Here is a 22,250-nt window from a genome sequence, read left to right as displayed (position 1 = left end):
TAAAATCTTAAATAATATAATTTTATAAAAATACTCTTCATTTAACATATTGTTATATAATGTATTGTACAAAATATTATAGGTATATCATTTTTGCTTTCATGATATGGTGTTTGAGGTTCCAAGTGTGATGCGGCGAAGCAATGATAGCAAAAATTAAAAGTAATGCTAAATACAGTCTTAGGTGTGTAAGTTTCGCATACTTCAATTTTTTTATGTGAATCTAAGATTTATTTTTTTTTTAAAGGGAGTGCGCGTGTTTTGCATATGCGAAGACTGTAGTCTGAAAAAAAATACTTAGGTTGTGTTTGGATGTTGAAGTGAGTTGAGTTGAGTTGAGATGATAAAATATTGTTAGAATATTATTTTTTAATATTATTATTATTTTGGAATTTAAAAAAGTTGAATTATTTATTATATTTTGTGTTAAAATTTTAAAAAAATTGTAATGATGAGTTAAGATGAGTTAAAAGGAGTTAAGAATCCAAACGAAGCCTTAGAGAACATGGCCCGACGTAGGTCTAGAGATCTTAATGGCCTAATTAGACTCAGCTTAGCAAAATCAAGCCCAATAAAATAAAAAAAGACAACTTTCTTTTAGGCCTCATTTGATTATGCACTTTAGATGAAATGAGATGAGATATTTTGTTAAAAGTTAAATAAAATATTATTATAATATTATTTTTGTCTTAGGATTTGAGAAAGTTGAATTGTTTAATATATTTTGTCTGAAAAATAGAAAAGTTGTAATGATTATATGATATGAGATAAAAATAGTTTAGTTTTATATAACCAAACCGGCCATTAAATTAGGTTGGAGAAAACCAAAAATTCACCCGCAGCCTTTTCATATTTATAATAAGAGTAAGAATTATTCTAGATGTAGTCCCCTGTTGGGGCATTTGTGCGAACGAAGTAAAACGGTTCGAACAGTTTCATTCATCTTAGAAACGAAGCTCTCCCCCTTCTAGACTTGGCTCCCCTTCCCCCTCCCCCTCAACAGAATCTTCGAAACGTTAACCCCATCCCTCGAAATCCATTGAAGCCCTAGCGTATAAGGCTTTATCAACCACAGCTCTGGTGCTCTACGCAATCCTCAATTTAGTGCTGCATTAAGCCATGTAATTGGGTTGGACAAGTTTCAGGTTTTTTTTTTTTTTTTTTCTTTGGCTTTGAATAAATTTCATATATATCTCTCTCTTTTTTAATGGGTGTTTATTTAATCAATGTGTTTTAGTTTGTTTATTTTATTACTTGTGTTTTTGTAATTTTTTTTTTTTTTTGGTGCCAAAAGTCCTTATCTTCTCGATTTTTAGGAAACCCAATTCTTTGATCGGTTGCTTTTTCAGTTTGCCTGGATTATTATTTGTTTGATTTGTTGTCTTTACCCAAATTATGGGTTTTTTTCTGTCTCATTCTGTTTTCAGTTTTTGTAATTTTCCTTCTGTGCTTGCTTCCTAAAGCTATGGGACTGGAAAAAAGGATTTGATTGAAGGGATAGTTTTGAAATCTTACTTCTTATGTACATTCCAAAATGGTCATGGGTGGTTCTTCTTAATAATGTTAGGAATCAAGATTGTTTGTTTTACATTAGCTTAGGGATATCTGCCTCCAAAGTTAGGATTATAGTTGGTAATACCAGTTCTATATCTTGTGCTTTTGGATTCTCTACCAAAGGACCAATTAATCACAGCTCAAGAAAATGTTATAGTCATTTATACATTTTACCCCAAAACCAGTTATAAACTTCAGTAGACATCCCTTGTAGGACTTGGCATATGCACACCCTCAAAATATTTACTCTGGGCCTGTGTTCTGGTCTGGAAGAGAGATAAGAATGAGAGAGGAGTTTTGCCCGTCAGGAGGGTAGATGATGTAAGGGGTATTTTTGGCATTTGAACAAAATTATAGAAAAGAGACCTAAACACCCTCTTCGCGCACACGCAGGCTCCCAATGAGATTAGTAGCACGACTCTTTAAGAAGTGGTTTGGATTCAGAGATGAGTTGAGATGGTTGTGAATAGTAGAATAAAATTGAATTGTTTATTATTTTTTATATAGAAATTTGAAAAAATTGTTTTGGGATTTGAAAAGTTGAATTGTTTATTATATTTTGTATAGAAATTTAAAAAAGTTATAATGATAAGATAAGATGAGTTGAGGTGGGTTTTGAATTCAAACGAAATTTAGGAATAATTCTATTGAGTACCTAACATGTACCTATTTTTTTAAAGATTAATAATTTGTACGGATTCAAAATATATGAGCCTTGCTCAAACCTTTTTTAAAAATTAAAGATTCTATTATTAAAAAAATTACTTTATTCTAATGAATTTATTGTTTTATAAAAGGTTTATGTCAAATTTGTTTATTATTTTTTTAAAGCTAATTTTAAAAAGTTATCATGTATTCCTTGATTAAAAAAATATATAATTTTCACGTGATTAAAAAAATACAAGATAATATTTTAAATATTGGGGAGGAAAGCTCCAATTCAGAGAATAATTCTTCTACAGGTACACGAGATTGGGTACACGGGGAGAATCGACTGACGTGTATTAAAAAAAAAAAAACAATATGCAAGAGAAATGTCGAAATGAAATCTAGGAAACCACATCCAACTCCTATATACCTGTACAAGCATATGAAATTCTGTGTACATCCAGCCAAATCGAAGAACTGATCCAGGAAACCAAACCCAACCATCTACACTTACAGCCGTACAAGGAGATTGTACCGAACTGATCCAGGAAATCAAGGACATAGGCCATCACTCAGAAAAGACGATCCACTCATGTTTTCTCAACTTGTGCAGAATCTTAAAATTCGTCCTATATGTTTAATGAGCATGAACTTTTCTAGCAATTTCTAAATATGAGTTACCCAATTTGCAAGTTGAAATCTCAAGAAAAGGGGAGGGGGATTCGTATCTTTTATTGTGAGGGAAAGAATCTGAGTTTCTTTTATTTTATACCATCTTTTTTGGCTGCTAAATTGACTTCATCCATATCTAGTGTAGGAATAATCACATATTTATAACGAATTTATGCCAGTATTTTGAATTTTTTTTCATTTCTATTTTGTTTTCCTTTTCTCTTTGGTGATTGAGACATTTTTCCATTGGAGTTTATGAATGGACAAGTTTCTGTTAGCCAATTTGTTTCCCATTGGAGAAGATGTGATGATAAAGTTGAGAAGCAGAACCTGATTTCATGGCTTGTGGGAAACAGATTCACCCTCGCCAAAATGAAGCTTTTATTGTGGATGGGGAAGCAAAAGAGATCATTTACTGCTTGCTTTGTTTCTGTAATAAAGGGAAGGGAATATGCTTATATGTGACAAGTTGAGCTTGCATATGAAATCGTAGCATTTCATTTGTTCACGTGGAAGCTCGCGTACGCTTGGTTATCCCTCCCGAGTGTAAATAGACTTTTCCTTTAGAGAAAACTCTATTGAATAAAAAAATATAGAAAATATTTATCAAAAGAAAAGGATTGTTGTTGTGTCGTCTATAGTTCTATTGATGTGACACATAGTTTATTGAAAAGTTAAAAATATATATTTAAAGTAAAAATAACTTTTAAAAATATAAAACAAAAATTAAATTCTTTTTATTATTTTATTTTTTTAATAAATAATGGTTCCAAGTAAGATTGATATGAATAAAGCGCATCTCTCTTTTAAAAGAAGAGTAAATTTATTGATCATTTCTTTATTCTCTATGATATTAAATTATAGATTTATAAATGAAATATAATAAATAATTTTTAATTATTTAATATTATATTATGAAATAATAAATAAATAAATAAAAATTAAGATACAGCATTAAAAAAAGGACAATGTTACAACCCCATCGGGGCGCCTGCTGGGGGTGTTGTATTGTTTTACATATATTTTTTTTAAGTTATTTTTTATATAAATTTTTTAATATTTTAAAAAAATAAAATAAATTTAAAATATCATTAAAAAATAATTTTTTAATTAAAAAGTAAAAAAAATCATTAAAAAATATTTCCTTAATCACGAATATAATTTTTTATTTTACTTCATGATTAAGAAAATATTTTTTAATAATATTATAATATTTTTTATTTTTTTAAAATATTTAAAATTATTAAAATAATTTAAAAAAAAACTTAAAAAAATACGTAGAAATATACTTTCTAGACCCAGCGAAAGATCTAGTATTTTCCTTAAAAGAAATATAGGTTGTGTTTAGATGTTGAAGTGAGTTGAGTTGAAATGATAAAATATTATTAGAATATTATTTTTTAATATTATTATTATTTTAAAATTTGTAAAAGTTGAATTGTTTATTATATTTTATGTTAAAATTTAAAAAAGTTATAATGATGAGTTGAGATGAATTTATGTTCCAAACGGAACCATAGAAAACATTTACGAAAGACACGCTTAAGGGTACATTTGGTTACCAAACTCATCTCAACTCATTATTACAATTTTTTTAAATTTCAACATAAAATATAATAAATAATTTAACTTTTTCAAATTTTAAAATAATAATAATATTAAAAAATAATATTCTAACAATATTTTATCATCACAACTCAACTCAACTCAACTCACTTCAACTTTCAAACACACCCTAGCGCTCTTTACGCTCGGCACGATTAACGAAAGACACAAAGCTCTCTGCGTTCTGTCACTTCGCGCTTTGCTATTTCTTCTCTCCCTTCTTGTCCGTCATCTTCTTCTCCTTCTTCTTCAGAGTGAGAGAGCTAAAAATGGATAAGACGTTGGCTCTGAGATCGCTATACCGGTCGCTTTGCTCCAGATCTTACTGTGTCACCTCCGTCACCCACACCTTGCTCCTCCGCCGCCGCCGCCACCACCTCTACACCCACGAAGCTACTCGAAGCCTCTTCAGTCTCACATCTCCGTCTCCCTGCGGCTCTCTCAACCTTCCCCGCTCCGGTACTTTTATCATTCTTGATTTTTACTTTCCCCTATGAAGAATCATGTCCGACTTTTTGAATTTTTTTTGTCCCGGCTGAAATCGGTTATTTAAATTACAAAGTTTGCCCTAGGATTGCGCGGCCTGCCGAATGAATCGGATCTCGTTCTTCTTCGCTTCCGTTTCCTGTGATTTTGTTACCGTTTCGGTTGGTTCATTTTTCATTCTTCAAGCTCGTTAATGACCGTTACTGGTCTCCTTACTGAACGGCGGCTCAGTCAGGTGCCCGGTTTTATTTGTGTGGTAGCTTGTGGAGCTGCAAGAAGTTGCTCCTCAAACCAGAAAAAGAATTATTTTTTCCAGAAATCGCAAGAGCTACAGAAGGCTTGCAATAAGAGTGTGACACTATATATTTTCGTCTGTGGGCACGTGTGCACATTTCTATGTGAAGAGTGTACCATAAAAGTTCTCCAGTGCATGTAATCATAGGCAAGTGCTGAGACATGCCCTGTGAAAGTTCCGTGGAATTAACTTGGCCGAGAGTTTATAGTACTCATATTCTGTGACGAAAATTGCTCGATGAATGGTTATAGTTTGTATTCTTTGGGCTGTTAGGACAATACTTTATGCGTAGTATACCCATCAAAAAATTATTTATGCAGAGTTTAATGAGATGTGAGTAATTTGGTCTTAGTGTTGCTTGTATGCTCTATACAGCATGTGGACATCTGAGCGGCGGTATGTTCCCACAGTTGGCAAAGTAAGTTAGCTTTTAGTTGGTCTCAATAGGCATATTATTTGATTGTTATAACGTTGACATGCATTTTACGTTCTGAACTTGTTACTCATAGGGCAAATCCACAGGTTGCTTGTCTTCTGTTTCGATAGCCATCAGAAGCAAGCGGTTCTATAGTGAAGATGTAAGTCATATGCCAGTCATAAAAGACCCTGAGCTTCACGGTGTCTTCAAGGATTTATTGGCTGCCAGTTGGGATGAGCTTCCCAACTCTGTCGTCCATGATGTGAAGGCTGCATTGTCTAAAAGCACTGATGACACAGCTGGCAAGGAGGTCGTGGAAAATGTTTTCCGTGCGGCCGAAGCAGTTGAGGAATTTGGTGGTATTCTTGTAACTTTGAAGATGGAAATTGATGACTCAATTGGACTGAGTGGTGAGGTATTGTAAGCTGTATACACAATTGACCTGCTATTCTTCTGTCTGTCCTGTTCTTGTAGTTTGATGATCTCAAATCTTCTGTAGGATGTAAAGCCCTTGTCAGATGAGCTTAAGAATGCGCTTCAAACAGTTTACAATCGCTACACCACCTATTTGGATGCATTTGGGCCCAATGAGACCTATTTGCGGAAGAAAGTGGAGACAGAGTTGGGAACAAAGATGATACATTTAAAGATGAGATGCAGTGGACTTGATTCTGAGTGGGGAAAGGTAATAACTTTCACCCTCAGCCTTTTAGAGCCTTGCTGAACTCTTTTAGTTGATGTCCACCATAGACTCTATGAATGTAACAGGGTTAAGAACGAAATCAGTTTTAGAAATTCTAGGGGACCGGTGTGCTACTTTGACTTAAAAAATTTCCCTTTTTCTTAACGAAGCACCAGATGCAAAAGATTCTTACTGTGGCAAATGTTTTCACCCTTGACCTTTTAGAGCTTACTGAGCTCTTTTAGTCAGAATGTCCGCCATAGTCTCTGGACTTGCATACCTATGGAACTTATTTAATGGTGCAGTATGCCATCAGAAGCTTCATACCTTCAGCATCTGGCCTAGTTTGTAATTTCCAAAATATACAAATATATGTATCTTTGTGATTTTTGAGAAACAGATACAAAAATGCGCATGAAAGCTCTAGTCAAGCCATTGTAATCTTAAATTATAGTCCTTTGCTGACCTGTAGTATATGTGAAATGGATTCCTTACTACGTGGACCAGCTAGGAGAACTAGTGGCTAAAGATCAGACTGTTTGAAGAATAACTATAAACTTAACCTCTAAACATCCCCTTCCCTTTATCTGAGAAAACTATTACCCATAGAATAAATTATGCATAACTAATGAGCCTACTTAGATAGGGCATATGACTTGTAATTTTGCTCATTCTTTGATCAATAATATTTGTTTACTTATCATAAATAAATTATGCATAAGCCCTGAAGTTTCTCTTTCAGAATCTTTATGATGTGGCAGTGCAAATATCCTACGTGCAATGAGTGTATATTCTCGTTAACAAATATTTATCTCATTCATTATGGGCAAAAATCAAGTGTTTTCCTGGTGATCTGGATTTATCCTAACAAAATTGTTTTCTTTTTTATTATTTTTTTGGCAGATCACAGTTCTTGGAACTTCAGGACTCTCTGGATCATATGTTGAGCATAGAGCTTAGACCCATAGTTTTTGGGAAGTTCAATGTTAATTGCCAGAAATGTGTTTAGGATAATGTTTTCACAATGGAAACAGGCTGGTGTTGTATTCTCTCCTTAAAAGCCATTAATGGTCGAGGTTAGAGGCAGTTAAATAAGAGTTGAGTTATGTTTGTCAAGTAAAATGAAAGGAACAATGTGGCATCGTGTTTGTAAACTGTAATGGTGGTGCTTTCAGTTCTGTCTCTTGCTAAAGAAATGTCTCTGACCTCTTCCATTTTTGTTTCTGCTGACAAAGTTGGTCAAAACTTACAAAACATTTTGTGCATGAGAGAGAGAGAGAGAGAGAGAGAGAGAGAGAGAGAGAGAGAGAGAGATTAGCTCTGCTATTGTTTGAAACGTTCAATTTATCCTTAATATATACATGTGTGTTTCATCTTTAATGCATCACAAAAGGTCTGTGTTCTGGCTGCCTGGTGCAACAAACTGAATAACAACGCTACTTTTGGCACAAGTTGGGTTTATCAGTCTTCGACAAAGCATTGGTAATGTGGCTTTGTATGATCAGAAAACTAGGGCTGGAACAGGGTAACCCCAGAACGTGTTAGCGCAATTTATGTGGCACAAGCCCTAGTAACCCTACACACAAATCACAATCACTAAGTTCAGGACTCCTCATACAGAAATGCTAAATCACCCGAAAATTTGTCCCGATGCAAAAAAAACTATATATATATATATATATATATATATATTTTACTTAGTGATTAAGTGTTTTTTAATAGAGTAATACTATATACTATACTCTCATCATATTTTGATCATACTAAGTAATATGTGACAAATTTATCACCATTAGATGATAAAGAAGCATGCAATAAATGATCATTTAATAGTAGTGATAAATATGTCACATCATACTTAGTGGGATGATAGTATGGTGAATAGCATTTTCCTTTTTAATGATATTGTGAATTTTTTTTTTTTTTATGGGAAATATTTAAGAATATAAAAGAAATGAATGAAAAAAAATGAAAAACAAATAAAAAAAAACTTTGTTCTTTGTCGGGACCAATTCGTGCTACATCCTCGGTGGATGAAGCAGCTCCTCCTGATAACTTCGGTCTCGTTTGTTTTCAGAAAACATCTCATCTTATCTTATCTCATCTTATCTAATCATTACAACTTTATCAACTTTCAATACAAAATAAAATAAACAATTCAACTTTTTTAAATTCCAAAACAAAAATAATATTAAAAAATATATTCTAACAATATTTTATTCAACTTTTTAACTTTAATCTCAATTCATCTCATCTTATCTCCGAAAACAAACAAGCCCTTAAATGCTGAATACAGAGGCACATTCTATTGCAAATAATGATATTTGATGTGTTTTTTTATTGCATATAAACTAATTTCAGCTAAGAAATAGATAAAACGTTTCAGAAGCGGGAAAGGGAAATGGTCCCAATCACTCACTAGTTTACTCTGATATTATCACTCTATCACCCAAAGATTGATCCTTCTCATTTAACTCTAAATGGAACGAACACACACACATACAAGGACTGAGCTCAAATTCTTTGACAACTCCTCAATAGATTATTGTAATGTCCCTTTTGCTTTTAGGATGTAGATCACAACTGCATTCTACGAGTCCACCAGTTGGATTACAAAACCCTTGTTTCAGCAATCCCTTCAAGCATAGAAACATGGATCTCGGTCTAATTAATTGTGCTACAATCGCAAAGAGATTCTATAAAAATAATCCCATAAAAATAAGTCTATAAATTGATGTGGCTTAGATCTACTTTATAATAAAAATAGTTTTACACTATAATGCATGATTGTATCACATCAAATCACATTAGTTTATGAATTTATTTTTGTGGGATCTCTTTATGGCTAAAGCATATTTCTTTCTATAAAGGGTTGTTGGTATGGGTGTAACCGGTCCGGTTTGGTCTGGTTTTGGACAAATTTTAGAACCAAACTGGTATACACCTGTTTTGGAAACTTAAGAATCAATATGGACCGATTTATCACCGAAATCGAAACTTTTGATTTTTCCGATTTCAATTCGGTCTGGTTTTCCAGTTTACCGCTTAGACGTGTTAAACTATATAAGTTTAATATTATAATTTTTTCAATAGTAAACTTAATTGTTAGAATTTAGTGCTTATTATTAACAATTACGAATTCATTAATGTTCAATTATACTAGTATAATATAAGAAGTGCCTAACTTATTAGTAAGATTAATAAACTTGAATAATAAGATTAAAATAATATAATTAATGTCCAATTATACTAGTATAAGTAGTGTCTAACTTACATCAATGTTATATTAATTTTATATTATAAGATTAATAGACTTGAATAATAAGATTAGAATTTCATATTATATTAATTAAAAATTTAGCATATAATATAAAAAATTATATATAATATATAAAAAAAACTAAATATATATATCGGTCCAATTTGGTTTAAACTGATTTTCAAAATATGAAAACCGATACTGCACCGGTTTATGACTGGTTTCAATTCTTAAGAATCAGTACCGCATCGGACCTATTACAAACCAGACCGAAACCGGTTCGGTTCAATCGATTTTTCAAAGTTTTTTTACACTCCTAATTCCCCCATCACCTTTTGTATTGTCTAATTTAATTTTAATCTAAGTTTGATTAGAAAAAAATGAGATAAAAATCAAGGTATGTTCGAAATAGAAGAAGAAGAAAAAGAGAGCAATTACCTTGGCAAACAGCAGTAGATGACGAGGCGTCCTCTAAGGTAAGGGTGTCAAATCATGTTAACGGATCGTATCTGTATCGTGTCAAGGCATGTATATTATACTATATGGATCAACCCTAACCTGACCCGTTTAGTTTATCATGTCAAAATCTCAAACCCTAACACAACCCATTAACATAACAGGTCGTGTCGTGCCAACCTATTTTGACCCATTTATGTAAATGGATTGAACAAATCCGAAATTAATCCGTTTGACCTGTTAATTTTAGCATAATTTTATATAAATGGTAAAATCATAATATCTATATAAAAATATATATATAACTAACTACAAGTCTAGAATTACAATCCAAATAATAAAAAATATCGAAATTAAAATCCCAACAATTTTACTTTTAGGTATAAGGGTATAATTGTAACTTTAACTTTTTTAACGGGTCATGTTATAACGGGTCAAAACGGGTTGACCCGTTATCAACCCGTTAAGCAATCTTGTTTTAATGAGTCAACCCGTTTTGACCCGAACCTGTTAAGACTAAACACAAACCGTTATTATCGTGTCGTATTCGGGTCGTGTCATATATTACCACCCTTACTCCAAGGTTCCTTAAATTCGTGAGGGAGGCTTCTACAACATTCTCTTGTTACATCTTGGTCGCTGGTGTTTTGGCCAAAAAGACTTTTAAAATTTAGCTTTTTACCAAGCTTCTATCGAGTCATTAGATTTATATACTATTTATGTTGACTTATCGAGTGAGATCAAACTATCTCGCTTCATCTCATCTCATTTAATTTCATCTAATTTTAATTAATAATCTCACTACTATTTACAAACAATCTCAACTCATCTCATCTCACTATCCAAACAAGCAGGTTTAGTAATATATTTTAAATGATTTTATAAATCTAGTTAAATGAAAAACTAATTAAAAAATAAACATCAATTACTGTGACTTTGGATGACAAAATTTAAAAACGAAAAAAAAAAAACTTTCTTATCTCATTACTAATTGCCATTGGACAAGTTGATCACAATTGTGCCATTTGAAGGAAAAAAAATACAAATTAAAAAAGGTCTAAGCCAATTCAAAGTTAAATTGAGTTCTCAAGGATCAACAGCATGTAATCGGAGACATTAATCAGTAGTAATGGAAATGAAACAAATTTAACTTTCCTAAGGCAACCCTGAACTAATTATTTTGTTCATTAACAGCATGTTTTGTGTATCACATGATGCATATTTTGTTCATCTCTGTTTTCATTGTTTCTTCACAGCTCACAGCTGCAGCTTTATAGCGTCTTCCTCCACAGCTCCAACTGATTGCCTGGAAGACATTAGGCAAGAAAGATATTATGGCATGGAATTCAAGCACTAGGATGGGGAGCTGTGGTCAAATCTAAGCCTTTTCACGACAATGGCACAATCAAGCCAAACTATCGTCGATTGAAATGAAAATATCCGAGTTAATCAATAGCCGAACTTTCAATGAACAAGACCCGCATGGAAGAACCACCGATGCCGGTGAAGCATCTGGGGTCTGCAAAGAAATCTTATTCCCCTCCCTCAACAATACATATCCCATTTTTCCCAACTCCAGAGAATCGACAGAGAAGTAATCACCACATCGACACTGATAAAAGAGCTCCAATGCATCTCCAGAATCTCCAACCATCATATCCTCCAAGCTGACATCATCTGCAGCTACAGCATCCTGTCTCAAATCTCGCAACTCACTATCATAAACTGCCCGTGATCTCAAATTGCTGAGGACTTCCCAAGCTCTCTGTACCTTCAAAAATCTTTCCCTCGACTCCTGGTCAGGATCAGATTTCTCTGATGTCTTCTGCAACTTATCTGGATGGGAATTAAGGATGGCAGAACGGTAGCTTGTACGAATTTCTTCATAGCTTGCATCTTCCTTAACAGATAAAATATTGTAGTGGGTTTCTACAATGGCTTTCACGCCAAGAAGCATGATAGGAAGTTGCTTGCTATCAGATATCTCCCACTGCAAAATCAATGAAAATATTTTACACAACGGTACTTAAATGATAAATCTTGATATTAAGAACCAAAGTATTGCAACTGGTTTCAGGATCAAGCACTAACAGGAGTGGCTGAATTACAAATTTCTGCACTGCTTGGTGAAAGAAGGATTTCTGTAGAAGGGATATGGGTATCTACTAAAACCATTCTAATCACCAAAGTCTCCCCAACCACTTCCATTTACTCATGCTTTAGCCATCAACCAGTTTAACAAAATTTGTTTTGATTCACAGTAAGAATTCATAAAAGGAAATTTTTTTATGAACCATATTAACCTCACCCCCCTCCTCCCCCAAAAAACAAATATTTGTCACAAAAAAATGGCAACCATGTGATAGTATTTAGGACATGTGCCATACACCCTCAGTAGTGTTACCTTTTTTTGGGTTTAAGACCCCATTTTTAAAAAGTTTTCAAGACTCCAAATCTTGAATTTTTTTACAAGTAAAAAATCTTTATTCATAAGCACAAAGGCACAACACAAGTACTCAGGGAGGTTAAATTCTAATTTTAAAAGCATCCTAAAAGTTTTTAAACATCCACGAAAAAAAAGTAAACGTAAATATATTAAATGAAATTTATAACCTCAAATAAAAAAAGAAACACAAGGAAAGGGGGGCTGGAGAGCCACCGTTCATGGTGGGCAACTGGCAAAGGGGGAATCCCCCATCACCACCCATCTCGCCCCCATGGGGTGTGAACAGAACAGTAGAAATTCCACTCTGCCCATCACCCACCATGAACAGTGGCTCTCCAGCCACTTTTTTTCTTACGTTTTCATTTGAGGGAATACTTGTTTTTTTTTTTTTTTTTCATATTTTTTAAGTTTAAAGACAGTTTTTGAACTTAATTCAAAAATTGGGGGGGGGGGGGGGGGGGGGGGGGTGGATCTTTAAGTGCTCATTCTTAAAATTGGACTCTCAATATCCAAAATAACCTAACCACAAGTTGAAGCTTGAAATCCAAATGCCTAACATAGCTTTGTGCGAATTATTCTACAGACAAGAAAGATGTGGATACCTAAGAATTGAAGGCACAACTCATGTGAGGTAGTTTGCAGCCATCTGCTGGTGTGATGATTACTCATGAGACTTCGCTATCAATTTGCACATTTCCTAGCCCTTCAATGTATAAGTGCTCTCATTGCTTAAGCACGACTTGCTTATGGGGAAAAAGTGGGCCTAGATAAAAGCTTTAATTAATCCTGATACATACAAAGTCCTTTAAGCTAGTTTACACAGATGCAAACCCCGGCCCTTAAAGTCACCAATCTGCGCAGAAGAGAGATTCTAAATGTTGCATCCACAACGGATCTCAATGTCTAACATAATATATCCCTAGAATTATCTAATGCAAGGACAGAAACTCAGTTAAACAGGACATCAAGCAAAGCAGCAGAAGAAAGCTGCCGAAAACATAGTTTCCTTCCAATCCTAGAAACCCGCTTCACTATAATACAGGAAGTAATTAGAAGTAGGGAATAAGATAGAAATTGAAGATGAAATTAGCAGAAACAATCAAAAACGCCTTTCATAGAGAAGAAGAACACCATAATAATATTCCAAAGATCCTTTTTTCATTGATCATTAACATGAATGAGAAAAAAATTTACTGATAGTAAAGCAGAACTAATATAGCCAACGATAAGAAAGAGAGCATTCCAGGTATCGAATTCAAGATAGCCCGAAAGAGTTAAAATCCCAAATAGCGAACAATAAGAAATTTTACAGACAACGCTCCAATAATCAAACTCTCAGCATTCCAAGTACTAATTCCGCAATAACCCAAACCCCAAGCGAGTACAATTCTAGCTAAAAAACTGGAACTCCCGCCCCCGTTACAAAATCCTAAGAGACCAAAATCCAGAGGCTATGGGGCAATTTCCGGTGCCGTACCTGCGGTACCGACGCGAAAGAAGGTTCCCTGAGCGTCGGAGTTTTCGAATTCCTAGACGATGCCGCACGCGGAAGATACCAGATTTACAGTGATGTCGTCGCGGACGCGGACGAGCGACTTGCTGCCGCGACGAGAAAAAGGAGCGCGGGCGTGTCTGTGGGTGGGTGTAAAATGTAAATGTAAAGAAAAAAATATCAATACACTTAAAATTACTTTCTTAATTACTAATTAAAAAAATAAAATAAAATAAAAATTTGTCAATAGGTTAAATGGAACGGTCACAATAGGTGGGTAAAGTAGTGTTTCTCAAATGTAAATGGCGTACGCACGCTGTAGATTTAGGGTTTTGAATTTTTTCAAACGGAATTGATGCCGTCTGAATTCAAAATTCACATGCACTAATCTTATCTTATTATTATAATTTTTTTAAATTTTTATATAAAATATAATAAACAATTCAATATTTTTAAATTTTAAAACAATTTTTTCAAATTCTCACATAAAATATAATAAATAATTCAACTTTTATTTTACTATTCACAAATCATCTCAACTCATCTCTGAATCTAATCCACTAAACTCGTTTGTTTTTACAGATGAAATAAGATAAAATAAATTGAGATTAAAATTAAAAGTTAAATAAAATATTGTTAAAATATATATTTTTAATATTATTTTTATTTTAAAATTTAAAAAAGTTAAATTGTTTATTTTATTTTGTGTGTAAATTTAAAAAAATTATAATGATGAGATGAGATGAGTTGTGAAAACAAACGAAACTGTACTTTTTTTTTCAAGATTAATAAAATTAAGATAGTTTTATATGAGTTATTGTCAGTGGCACATCATCTATATCATTTAAATATGAAGATTTGATTTGTAAAATTTAGATTTTATACTTTATTTTTAAATTCAAATTATATCATCTAAGCAGTATGGTATAAAGACCTTAGAATAGCAGTACTCTTATATTATGCTATTTTGCGCATAATATGTTAATATTTTATACGGATTGAACCATCCAATTTTGTCTGACAATTAGAAGGAATTTATATTTTTATCATCTCCTAGCATGTATATTAACCATTGCTGATTGTTTGCATGATTTTCAAAGGAAATTAGCATGTCTCTAATTGAATCAATCTAGGAAAACATGAAAAAAATAATTCCAATTGAAAGTTTTTTGTTTGAAGGAAGTTCCTCCTAAACAATCTATTTTTTTTTTTTTTTAATAAAATTAACCCTATCAATCCATGTATCCCATTTACATGTAAGAAGCATAATTTCTTTTAGGATTTATTATTATTATAATCCATGTGATTTACCTTTCGAATATATTTCTCTATAGAAAAATTATTCTCATCAGTCACTATTCACAATCCCACACCCTATGAAAAATTAAATAAATAAATAAACTTATATATGTAAAGTGTAAAAGTAAATAGTAACTGATGCATTGCATTCTTCTTATCCGTATATTCTAGTTGTAAACTTTTTTTTACTCTTATGTACTTTTAACTTTATCAGATCAGCCCTTCAGTTAATACATCAGTAATCATCTGTTAAAAGGAATCATTTTAACAAGTGCCTTAGTAATCACATCCCCATAATAATGAATAATTTCGATAGAATTAGTTCACATTCCCAACTACAATGAATCATTTTTGCAGATCATTGAATCCACAAAGAAAGCATTTTTGCCATCTACCTATTTGTCACCTTGCCTTGGCAACAGACTTCTCAGATTTAAAAAGTCATCAGCACCAAGACAACCACACCCAATGTTACAAAAATCGATTGACAAAAAAGTAGTACAACTACATCACCATCCCTATCCTCATCTCTTATCCCTTTTTCTTTCTCAGAATACAAAGAATAAGGACCGGATCACAAAGAACTTGGAGGAGCTAGCTTCATGTGCTTTTCAAGTTATAATACAAGCTGCAGCTCGCAATCCTGTGCCGATCGTCCGGACAATGTTGGCGAATCTAATCACGCACTGACTACACCAGAAACCCATGGTACAACAAAGGGGGCAGTAGGGTGTGAATTTCTATATGAATCAGAATACTTTTCCTTGAAATTTATTTTGGGTTTTTCTGCCTGCATTTTGATAGTCAAAACCAATAATGTGAATGGGGATGAAAACTTAACGTAAATGAGGAAATACTACAATTTGATTTTTTTTTTTTTTTTAATAAGAAAAGGGGGGGTATTTAAGAAGATGAGTGCCAACATAATGAAGAGGAAGGCTCAAACTTACATATTTCAACCAGCATTCCTGATGTTTGTGTTTATAGATATCTGGAGAGTGGCACCCTGCCTCAGACGGACAATAAACCCATATATTACATTTCTTTTCAGCAGGGTTGGCACGTTTAGCCTGATCCAGGCAAGCTTGACAGCAGTCAGCTGCACTTTCTTTATGATGGGTAAGGCCCCATCTAACAGCTGCACCACCATAATCTGTATGAAGTTCAGCATGGCATTCAGGTGGAACAGGCCTGCCCGGTAAAATTTGATCCTCTGGAGAAAATAAAAATATACCACGGCGATTGCTATTATACATCTCCAGCAGACCAGAATCATATACGTGCTTTTCAAGAGAGAGAAGAGACAGGGTTGAGAGGGGGAGAAAATCAATTACCTAACTCTTCGTCACCCTCGGGCTTATCATCATGTTCTTTGTTAATGACTTCAACAGGTATCCAAAGGCCAATTTCTTCTGATAGCACTGCCCAATCAGACTCCAAGGCTCTGACTAGCATCCCTACAAAAATGCATTTCAGAAATTAGCCATCAGTCAAAACAATGATTTTACTAGAATCCCTTAAAGACTCGAGCATGGTGATCTGAAAGGTTTTCTGCATACAAACAGACTCAAACACGAAAGAAACAGCCATGAAAGCAAAGACCATACTAGCTTCCTCATGTGGAATAGTAGAATTCAAAGTCCCTCCCGTATTGGTTAACCGTCGCTTAGCTTCATCTAGTTTTTCTCTGCGCCAGCTTTCAACTGCTTCTGTTTGTTCAAGAGAACAATGCAAAAATAAGCCAAATAAGGAGTCAAATTACTAACTACAGCAATGCAAGAATTTAAAGGACGATATTTTTTAGCTTACTGCAAAATGATAAAGATGGGTAATAGCTGACTGCATAATGATAAAGATGGGTAATCGAAGACCTTTCCTTATAGGTAATCAAAGATTTTACTAGAAATGCAAAAGACAGCCCAAGTGCATGGACAGTATACAGGAGGAACTCCTAATTAGAAATAGGAAAAGAGAGAAAAAAAAACAAAAACAACGGAGAATTAGCTCAATACAATGTATAGAAGCTACCCAAAAGAAGAAAGTATTTTTAAAAAAAGGTTTTAAGCTCCTCATCTTACTCGCAGTCCTCAAAATGTCCATTCATTTCTCTCCAAATACCACACTGAACAAACTGGGATCATCTTTCATACTGCTGTAACGTGTGAGCTACCATATAATCGTCTCCAATTGGCGAAGAGGTCTACTATCCTCTTGGGCATAAATCAAGCCAACCCAACTCGACCGAAAGGGTAATGTTACTCATCATCCCATATATGATACTAAATGATTGGAGACTATTTATTATGTTTCACTTGAGGGCCTATCATTTAATGTCACATCAAGGGATGTTGAAAAGATGATGATAAAACGGATGATAAATAGATTTTTTCTGACAAAAAATGTCATTCCACAATGTACTGGCAATCTCACAATGGAGTAAAAGGTGCTCAACAGATTCCCCACTCTTTCTGCACATGGAGCACAAATCAGTCACAATGATGTGATGCTTCTTTAGGTTGTCCATGATGAGAATTTTCCCAAAGGAGGCTGTCCAGGCAAAAAGAAATGGCTCTCATAGGCGCCTTTGTCTGACAAATATTCCTCCAAGGGAATGGATTCCTATCCTGAGTTGTTAAGGACCTTATAGAAAGACTAAACAGTCAATTTTGCTCTCTTGGTAGGGGTCCAAAGCATATTATCCATACATCCAAGATGTAATCTGGTATAGTATAAGAGGTTAAGGAACTCTGTGAAGGCATCAACTTCTTAGTCTTAGGACGCTCTGAAAAAATTAACATTTCACAGCGTGGAGCGACTGCAGAATTCCAATAGATCAGCCACAGAAGCTTCTTATGCATGTGCGATATTATTTATCTTTGGAAAAGTTTAATTGAGGGCTTTGTCACCACAGCATAAATCATGTCAGAATCTAGTCACAAAGCCATCACCCACCCACCTCAAGTCTAGTATAAGTAGAAAACACCCCCATCCTCTTAAGATATTCTTCCATAACCCCACTCCGTATAGCCCATGTACCTCATTAGAATATTATCCACCCCAAGCATACCCGATTTAGAATCCACCACAACTTTCCACGAGGCCTCCCTCTTAGTTTTCTAAGGTTCAATATACAGTAGGATCTTTCATAGATCAAACATAATTCAAAAAGAGCCTTTTGGCCATATTTTATTGAGCATCTTGGTCAAAGAGACAAAGTAGGGCAGCCTTAGGCATCAAAATTAATCACATTTCCGTTGAATGAAAAATCCAAATTGCAGTTCAGCAGCAAAGCTAACTTGCTTATTTCATTTACAATCAATCTATTAACCTCACAGCTTAAAACATTTGCACAACAGTATAAACAATGTAAGAAGGTTCCATTCTTTTTTTTTTCCCAAGTTCCACTAGGAAATTACAGAAGCTTCGTCCATTAAAATCTATAGTAATTATAATAAAAAAATCTATAGTAATTACCCAATGTAACAAAGTATTGAAGAAGAAGCTTTTCAGTTCATCCATTGTCTGTTCAAATTCTTTAAAACTTCTATCATCCCTTCCCTCCAAATACACCACCTTAAACATATGGGAGCCATCTTCCACACTACTGCCATATAAACTTCTCCAATTTGCAAAAAGGTCTACCTACCTTTTGGGCATAACTCCTACTAACCAGACTCTACTACAGAAGTCAATTTCCCTCGGCAAGGAGGTTTCATTCTTTGAATTGTGCCTTTTACGCTTTATTACCGATAGAGAAGAAAACCTAATCACCACGTCCAGCTACTTCCAGATGAGAATTTAGAGGGCAGCCATTTCCTAATAAAAATTCATAATTTTTTATTTGAGTTTCTTTTATTACTTATATCAAGAAGAAAAAAGTTCTGAAACTAATTATTAAAACTCCCTATCAAAGGATATGTTTACTAACCAACTCCATGGAGCTGGCAATGGAGGTCATGTAGTGGCAATGAGATAAGTAGTTCCAAGGAGGTGCAATGGTGTGATACTAACAGTTGCAATAATATGACTATTAATTTGGCGATAGTGTAGTTTCTAGTGATGATGGTATTGAATAGATCTATATATACTGTTGGTAAAAGTAACAGCAGTCTCAAGGAGGCAGTAAGTCGCAAGTGAATTCTAGGTGAATTGTGGTAGACCTTAGTAAATTTGCGGTATACATATTTTTTTTATCGGTAGATGATAATAGTGGGTATAATATTTCAAAGATACATGTCAGCCAATCGCCGTGACAGAGGTGATCATGGCATTGATGGTGTCAAGACCAATGGTGCCAACAATAATGGCCTCACAGCAGCAATGATGGTTGTGATTATGGTGGCCAAGATAAATATGGTAACAACAAAAGAGGAACTTAGTAGAACACAGAGGTAAAGCTGAATCTAGCATAATTCATATGCAATCTTGCTTACATTTTAAGAATAAAAGTGAACTTGGTATGACTAGACTTCAAGAGTAAAACAGATAGCTCAGACGAAATACAAGTAGAATATGATCCCCAGCCAAAAGCAAATTACTCTAAAACTTCTGCAGCATACAATACCTCATAATCATATCATGGAACTACACAATAGCTAGTAAAATGTGTGTGATAGTACTGGGGTAAACTATCAGAGGATGTAGAAGCAAAGAATTTATTATCTCAGAAAGAGCAAGACCATTAGTTATATACTAATTCCTAATGGAACTGAAAAAGCCCTTTCATGGTCTCCTCCCCAACCCCACCCTGCTTTCTTTTTTTGATTCGCACCTGGTTCCGCAAAGTCCCAAATCCCGGGGCTGCACAGGCCCTTGGCAAGGAGTTTTCCACTTAAACTATTAGTTTGGTACATATGGAATGATTCAGCTTAAAAAGTCAGAACAAGGAACAAACGTGAACTGGAAGCAGAAAGCATAATCATATGTTGGTAGTAAAACAAGACATCGAAGAGAAAAGCCAAACGTAAAAGTCCAGAACAAAGGTAACTTATTGCAAATATAAAGGGCCTAGTTGATTAAGATTTTAGCTAAAACTAGTATAACACTTATAAAAATAAAAAATAAAAAAAACTAGTATAACATCGGACAAAAGCTTTACTGAGACTTCAAGAAACTTAATGCTTTAAAGAACAAACCGCCATATCTTAAAGAACAAACTGCCATATCTTAAACATAACTGACTAAATGTTTCGGAAAAGGAAAATGCTATAAAGTGCACAACTATCCCACCACTATCCCAGTTTATTGGCGTGGCAATATTTAATAAGCTCAGATCAATCATTATTAAAAAGAAAATATTCATTTTTATAGATAAAGATCAAAATTCAGGAAAAAATGTATCAGCCAAATCAAAGAAATCCGCATATTTAATAGAGTCATGGCAAATAAGAGTGAGAGGTTGAAGTTTATATATATATATATATATATATATATATATATATATATATCCAATTATTATTAAACAATGGGAGAGTAGTGTAGTCTCTAGCATTAGTCTTAAAAAAATTTATCAACCGCAGAGCACAATTAGTGAAATCAATCCCTTCACTACCATCAGCCGAACCACATTAGAAGGAATTAAGTTGCACCCACCTCGCTGCTCAGTGACGTTGGCACTGACATTCAAGTTTTTCAAACTCTTCAAAATCTCGTCGGAGATCTTCTGTTTTAAAGGGCGTGGCAATTCGACCACAACCTCTCCTCTAGAAAGCCCCTCCTTAAGTTCCTTCACCTATAGGCCATAACAACGAATTTCAGGAACCCCTAAGGCAAAACAGCTCAAACAACACTAACGCTCAATATGCCGATCAAAATATATACATATACCTAAAACAGATCTTACCAATTTAACAAGCTCCAACGGTTCGGACGCTCTCCGAATCCGAATCGATTCTTCCATTTTCCTAATCTGATCCGGGGTATAGTTAACAACTGAAAAAAATAATTAAAAAATAAAACTTTAGAACCGGGTTTTCATAAAATCCCCAAAACAGAATGTGGGCGTAGCCAAAAATAGCAAGAATTATTTAAAGCTGAAGAGGATGGAAACGAAAAGAGAGACTTACCGTTTCTCGAGACGTTACCGGAGTAGATGTAGAGAGAAGAATAAAGAGAGCGAAGAACGTAAAGAGCGATTACAATGTTGATGCAGCAAACGACCAGTGTGGTTTTCCTGTACGAGCAACCCCACCTCACTCTCCCCAGCGCCATGTCCCTCTCTCCCTCCCTTCTTCTTCTTCCCCACCCTCATTCCACCATCTCTCTGTCACCGTATCTGTCTCTCACAACAATTTACCTCGCACAGGAGATCCTTTTCTATCCACTACAGGGTAGATAATAGATAGATCAACCGGATCGCAACAAACGATCGAAGAACTTTACTTTGTTTTATTGATGATAAACCCACCAACTCGTTTTGCTCGCTGCAAATACGAGTGAAAAGGGCGGTGATTTTGATTGCTTCTTTATGCCGTGCAGTGCTGTAAATGTGTTGTTGTCTGCTAATCTTATGCTTTAAGCCTTATAATTGACATACACCTTTTAGCTGCAACGGTGTGCACTTTGGTATAATTTATGAATGTCAGAGAGCATTTTAGCTCCTTTTCTTTTTTTCTTTTAAATTAAATTATTTATTATATTTTATATAAGAGCTTGAGAAAATTGTAATGATAAGATAAGATAATTTTATATATCCAAACTAAGCCTAAATTTAAAAATAAATTAGAAATATAGAAATGGAAATAATTTATATATGGCGTGTAAGTCTTGGATACTCTTTCAAGATAGATAAATCTAAAATTCATATAAAAAAACTCACTTTTTAACCATGAATCCCACATTTTAATAAATGATTTATTATACATCAACTATTATTTATGAGGTAGTTAATAATGACTGATGAAAAAAATTATTCTTTAAAAAAATGTATACGAGACTTA

The 22,250-nt window shown here is 34.0% G+C and overlaps 3 protein-coding genes and 1 long non-coding RNA gene across 6 annotated transcripts; 2 read left to right on the top strand and 2 right to left on the bottom strand.

Moving 5' to 3' along the window:
- Positions 1 to 4,622: 4,622 nt before the first annotated feature.
- On the top strand, positions 4,623 to 7,514 carry LOC121244931 (succinate dehydrogenase subunit 5, mitochondrial-like). Its single transcript, XM_041143179.1, has 4 exons — positions 4,623 to 4,938; positions 5,783 to 6,093; positions 6,178 to 6,363; positions 7,264 to 7,514. Exons 1-4 carry the CDS (start codon positions 4,749 to 4,751, stop codon positions 7,318 to 7,320), a joined length of 744 nt encoding a protein of 247 aa, XP_040999113.1. The 5' UTR covers positions 4,623 to 4,748; the 3' UTR covers positions 7,321 to 7,514.
- A 3,946-nt stretch (positions 7,515 to 11,460) lies between these two features.
- On the bottom strand, positions 11,461 to 14,179 carry LOC121244932 (diphthamide biosynthesis protein 4). Of its 3 annotated transcripts, none has more exons than XM_041143181.1 (3): positions 13,999 to 14,173; positions 13,124 to 13,374; positions 11,461 to 12,065 (listed from the first exon to the last, which is right to left on the bottom strand). In XM_041143181.1, the coding sequence occupies exon 3, from the start codon at positions 12,030 to 12,032 to the stop codon at positions 11,481 to 11,483; it is 552 nt and encodes a 183-aa protein (XP_040999115.1). In that variant the 5' UTR covers positions 12,033 to 12,065; positions 13,124 to 13,374; positions 13,999 to 14,173; the 3' UTR covers positions 11,461 to 11,480. The 3 variants fall into 3 exon arrangements, with proteins under 3 accessions (XP_040999115.1, XP_040999116.1, XP_040999114.1); XM_041143182.1 differs by having other exon boundaries at positions 13,124 to 13,307; XM_041143180.1 differs by lacking the exon at positions 13,124 to 13,374 and having other exon boundaries at positions 13,999 to 14,179.
- Positions 14,180 to 15,592: 1,413 nt separating this feature from the next.
- LOC121244930 lies at positions 15,593 to 21,868 on the bottom strand. Its single transcript, XM_041143178.1, has 7 exons — positions 21,378 to 21,868; positions 21,155 to 21,243; positions 20,905 to 21,043; positions 16,920 to 17,021; positions 16,647 to 16,769; positions 16,263 to 16,525; positions 15,593 to 16,102 (listed from the first exon to the last, which is right to left on the bottom strand). The coding sequence occupies exons 1-7, from the start codon at positions 21,520 to 21,522 to the stop codon at positions 15,992 to 15,994; spliced, it is 972 nt and encodes a 323-aa protein (XP_040999112.1). The 5' UTR covers positions 21,523 to 21,868; the 3' UTR covers positions 15,593 to 15,991.
- On the top strand, positions 17,002 to 17,286 carry LOC121244933. The gene is made up of 2 exons (XR_005936509.1): positions 17,002 to 17,140; positions 17,196 to 17,286. It is a non-coding gene; the product is annotated as an uncharacterized LOC121244933 (long non-coding RNA).
- Positions 21,869 to 22,250: the final 382 nt, after the last annotated feature.

This window comes from Juglans microcarpa x Juglans regia, chromosome 8S (genome assembly GCF_004785595.1).
Source record: "Juglans microcarpa x Juglans regia isolate MS1-56 chromosome 8S, Jm3101_v1.0, whole genome shotgun sequence".
NCBI lineage: Eukaryota > Viridiplantae > Streptophyta > Magnoliopsida > Fagales > Juglandaceae > Juglans > Juglans microcarpa x Juglans regia.
This window is presented reverse-complemented; position numbering and strand designations above follow the sequence as displayed.

Excerpts from the sequence above, each read along its gene's own strand:
- LOC121244931 (XM_041143179.1), top strand. The coding sequence starts at position 4,749 with ATGGATAAGACGTTGGCTCTGAGATCGCTATACCGGTCGCTTTGCTCC. Across the intron at positions 4,939-5,782 it reads TCTCAACCTTCCCCGCTCCG|GTTGCTTGTCTTCTGTTTCG; the intron begins GTACTTTTATCA and ends GCAAATCCACAG. Across the intron at positions 6,094-6,177 it reads CAATTGGACTGAGTGGTGAG|GATGTAAAGCCCTTGTCAGA; the intron begins GTATTGTAAGCT and ends AATCTTCTGTAG.
- LOC121244932 (XM_041143180.1), bottom strand. The coding sequence starts at position 12,032 with ATGCTTCTTGGCGTGAAAGCCATTGTAGAAACCCACTACAATATTTTA.
- LOC121244930 (XM_041143178.1), bottom strand. The coding sequence starts at position 21,522 with ATGGCGCTGGGGAGAGTGAGGTGGGGTTGCTCGTACAGGAAAACCACA. Across the intron at positions 21,244-21,377 it reads CGGTAACGTCTCGAGAAACG|TTGTTAACTATACCCCGGAT; the intron begins GTAAGTCTCTCT and ends TATTTTTTTCAG. Across the intron at positions 21,044-21,154 it reads CGTTGGAGCTTGTTAAATTG|GTGAAGGAACTTAAGGAGGG; the intron begins GTAAGATCTGTT and ends TATGGCCTATAG.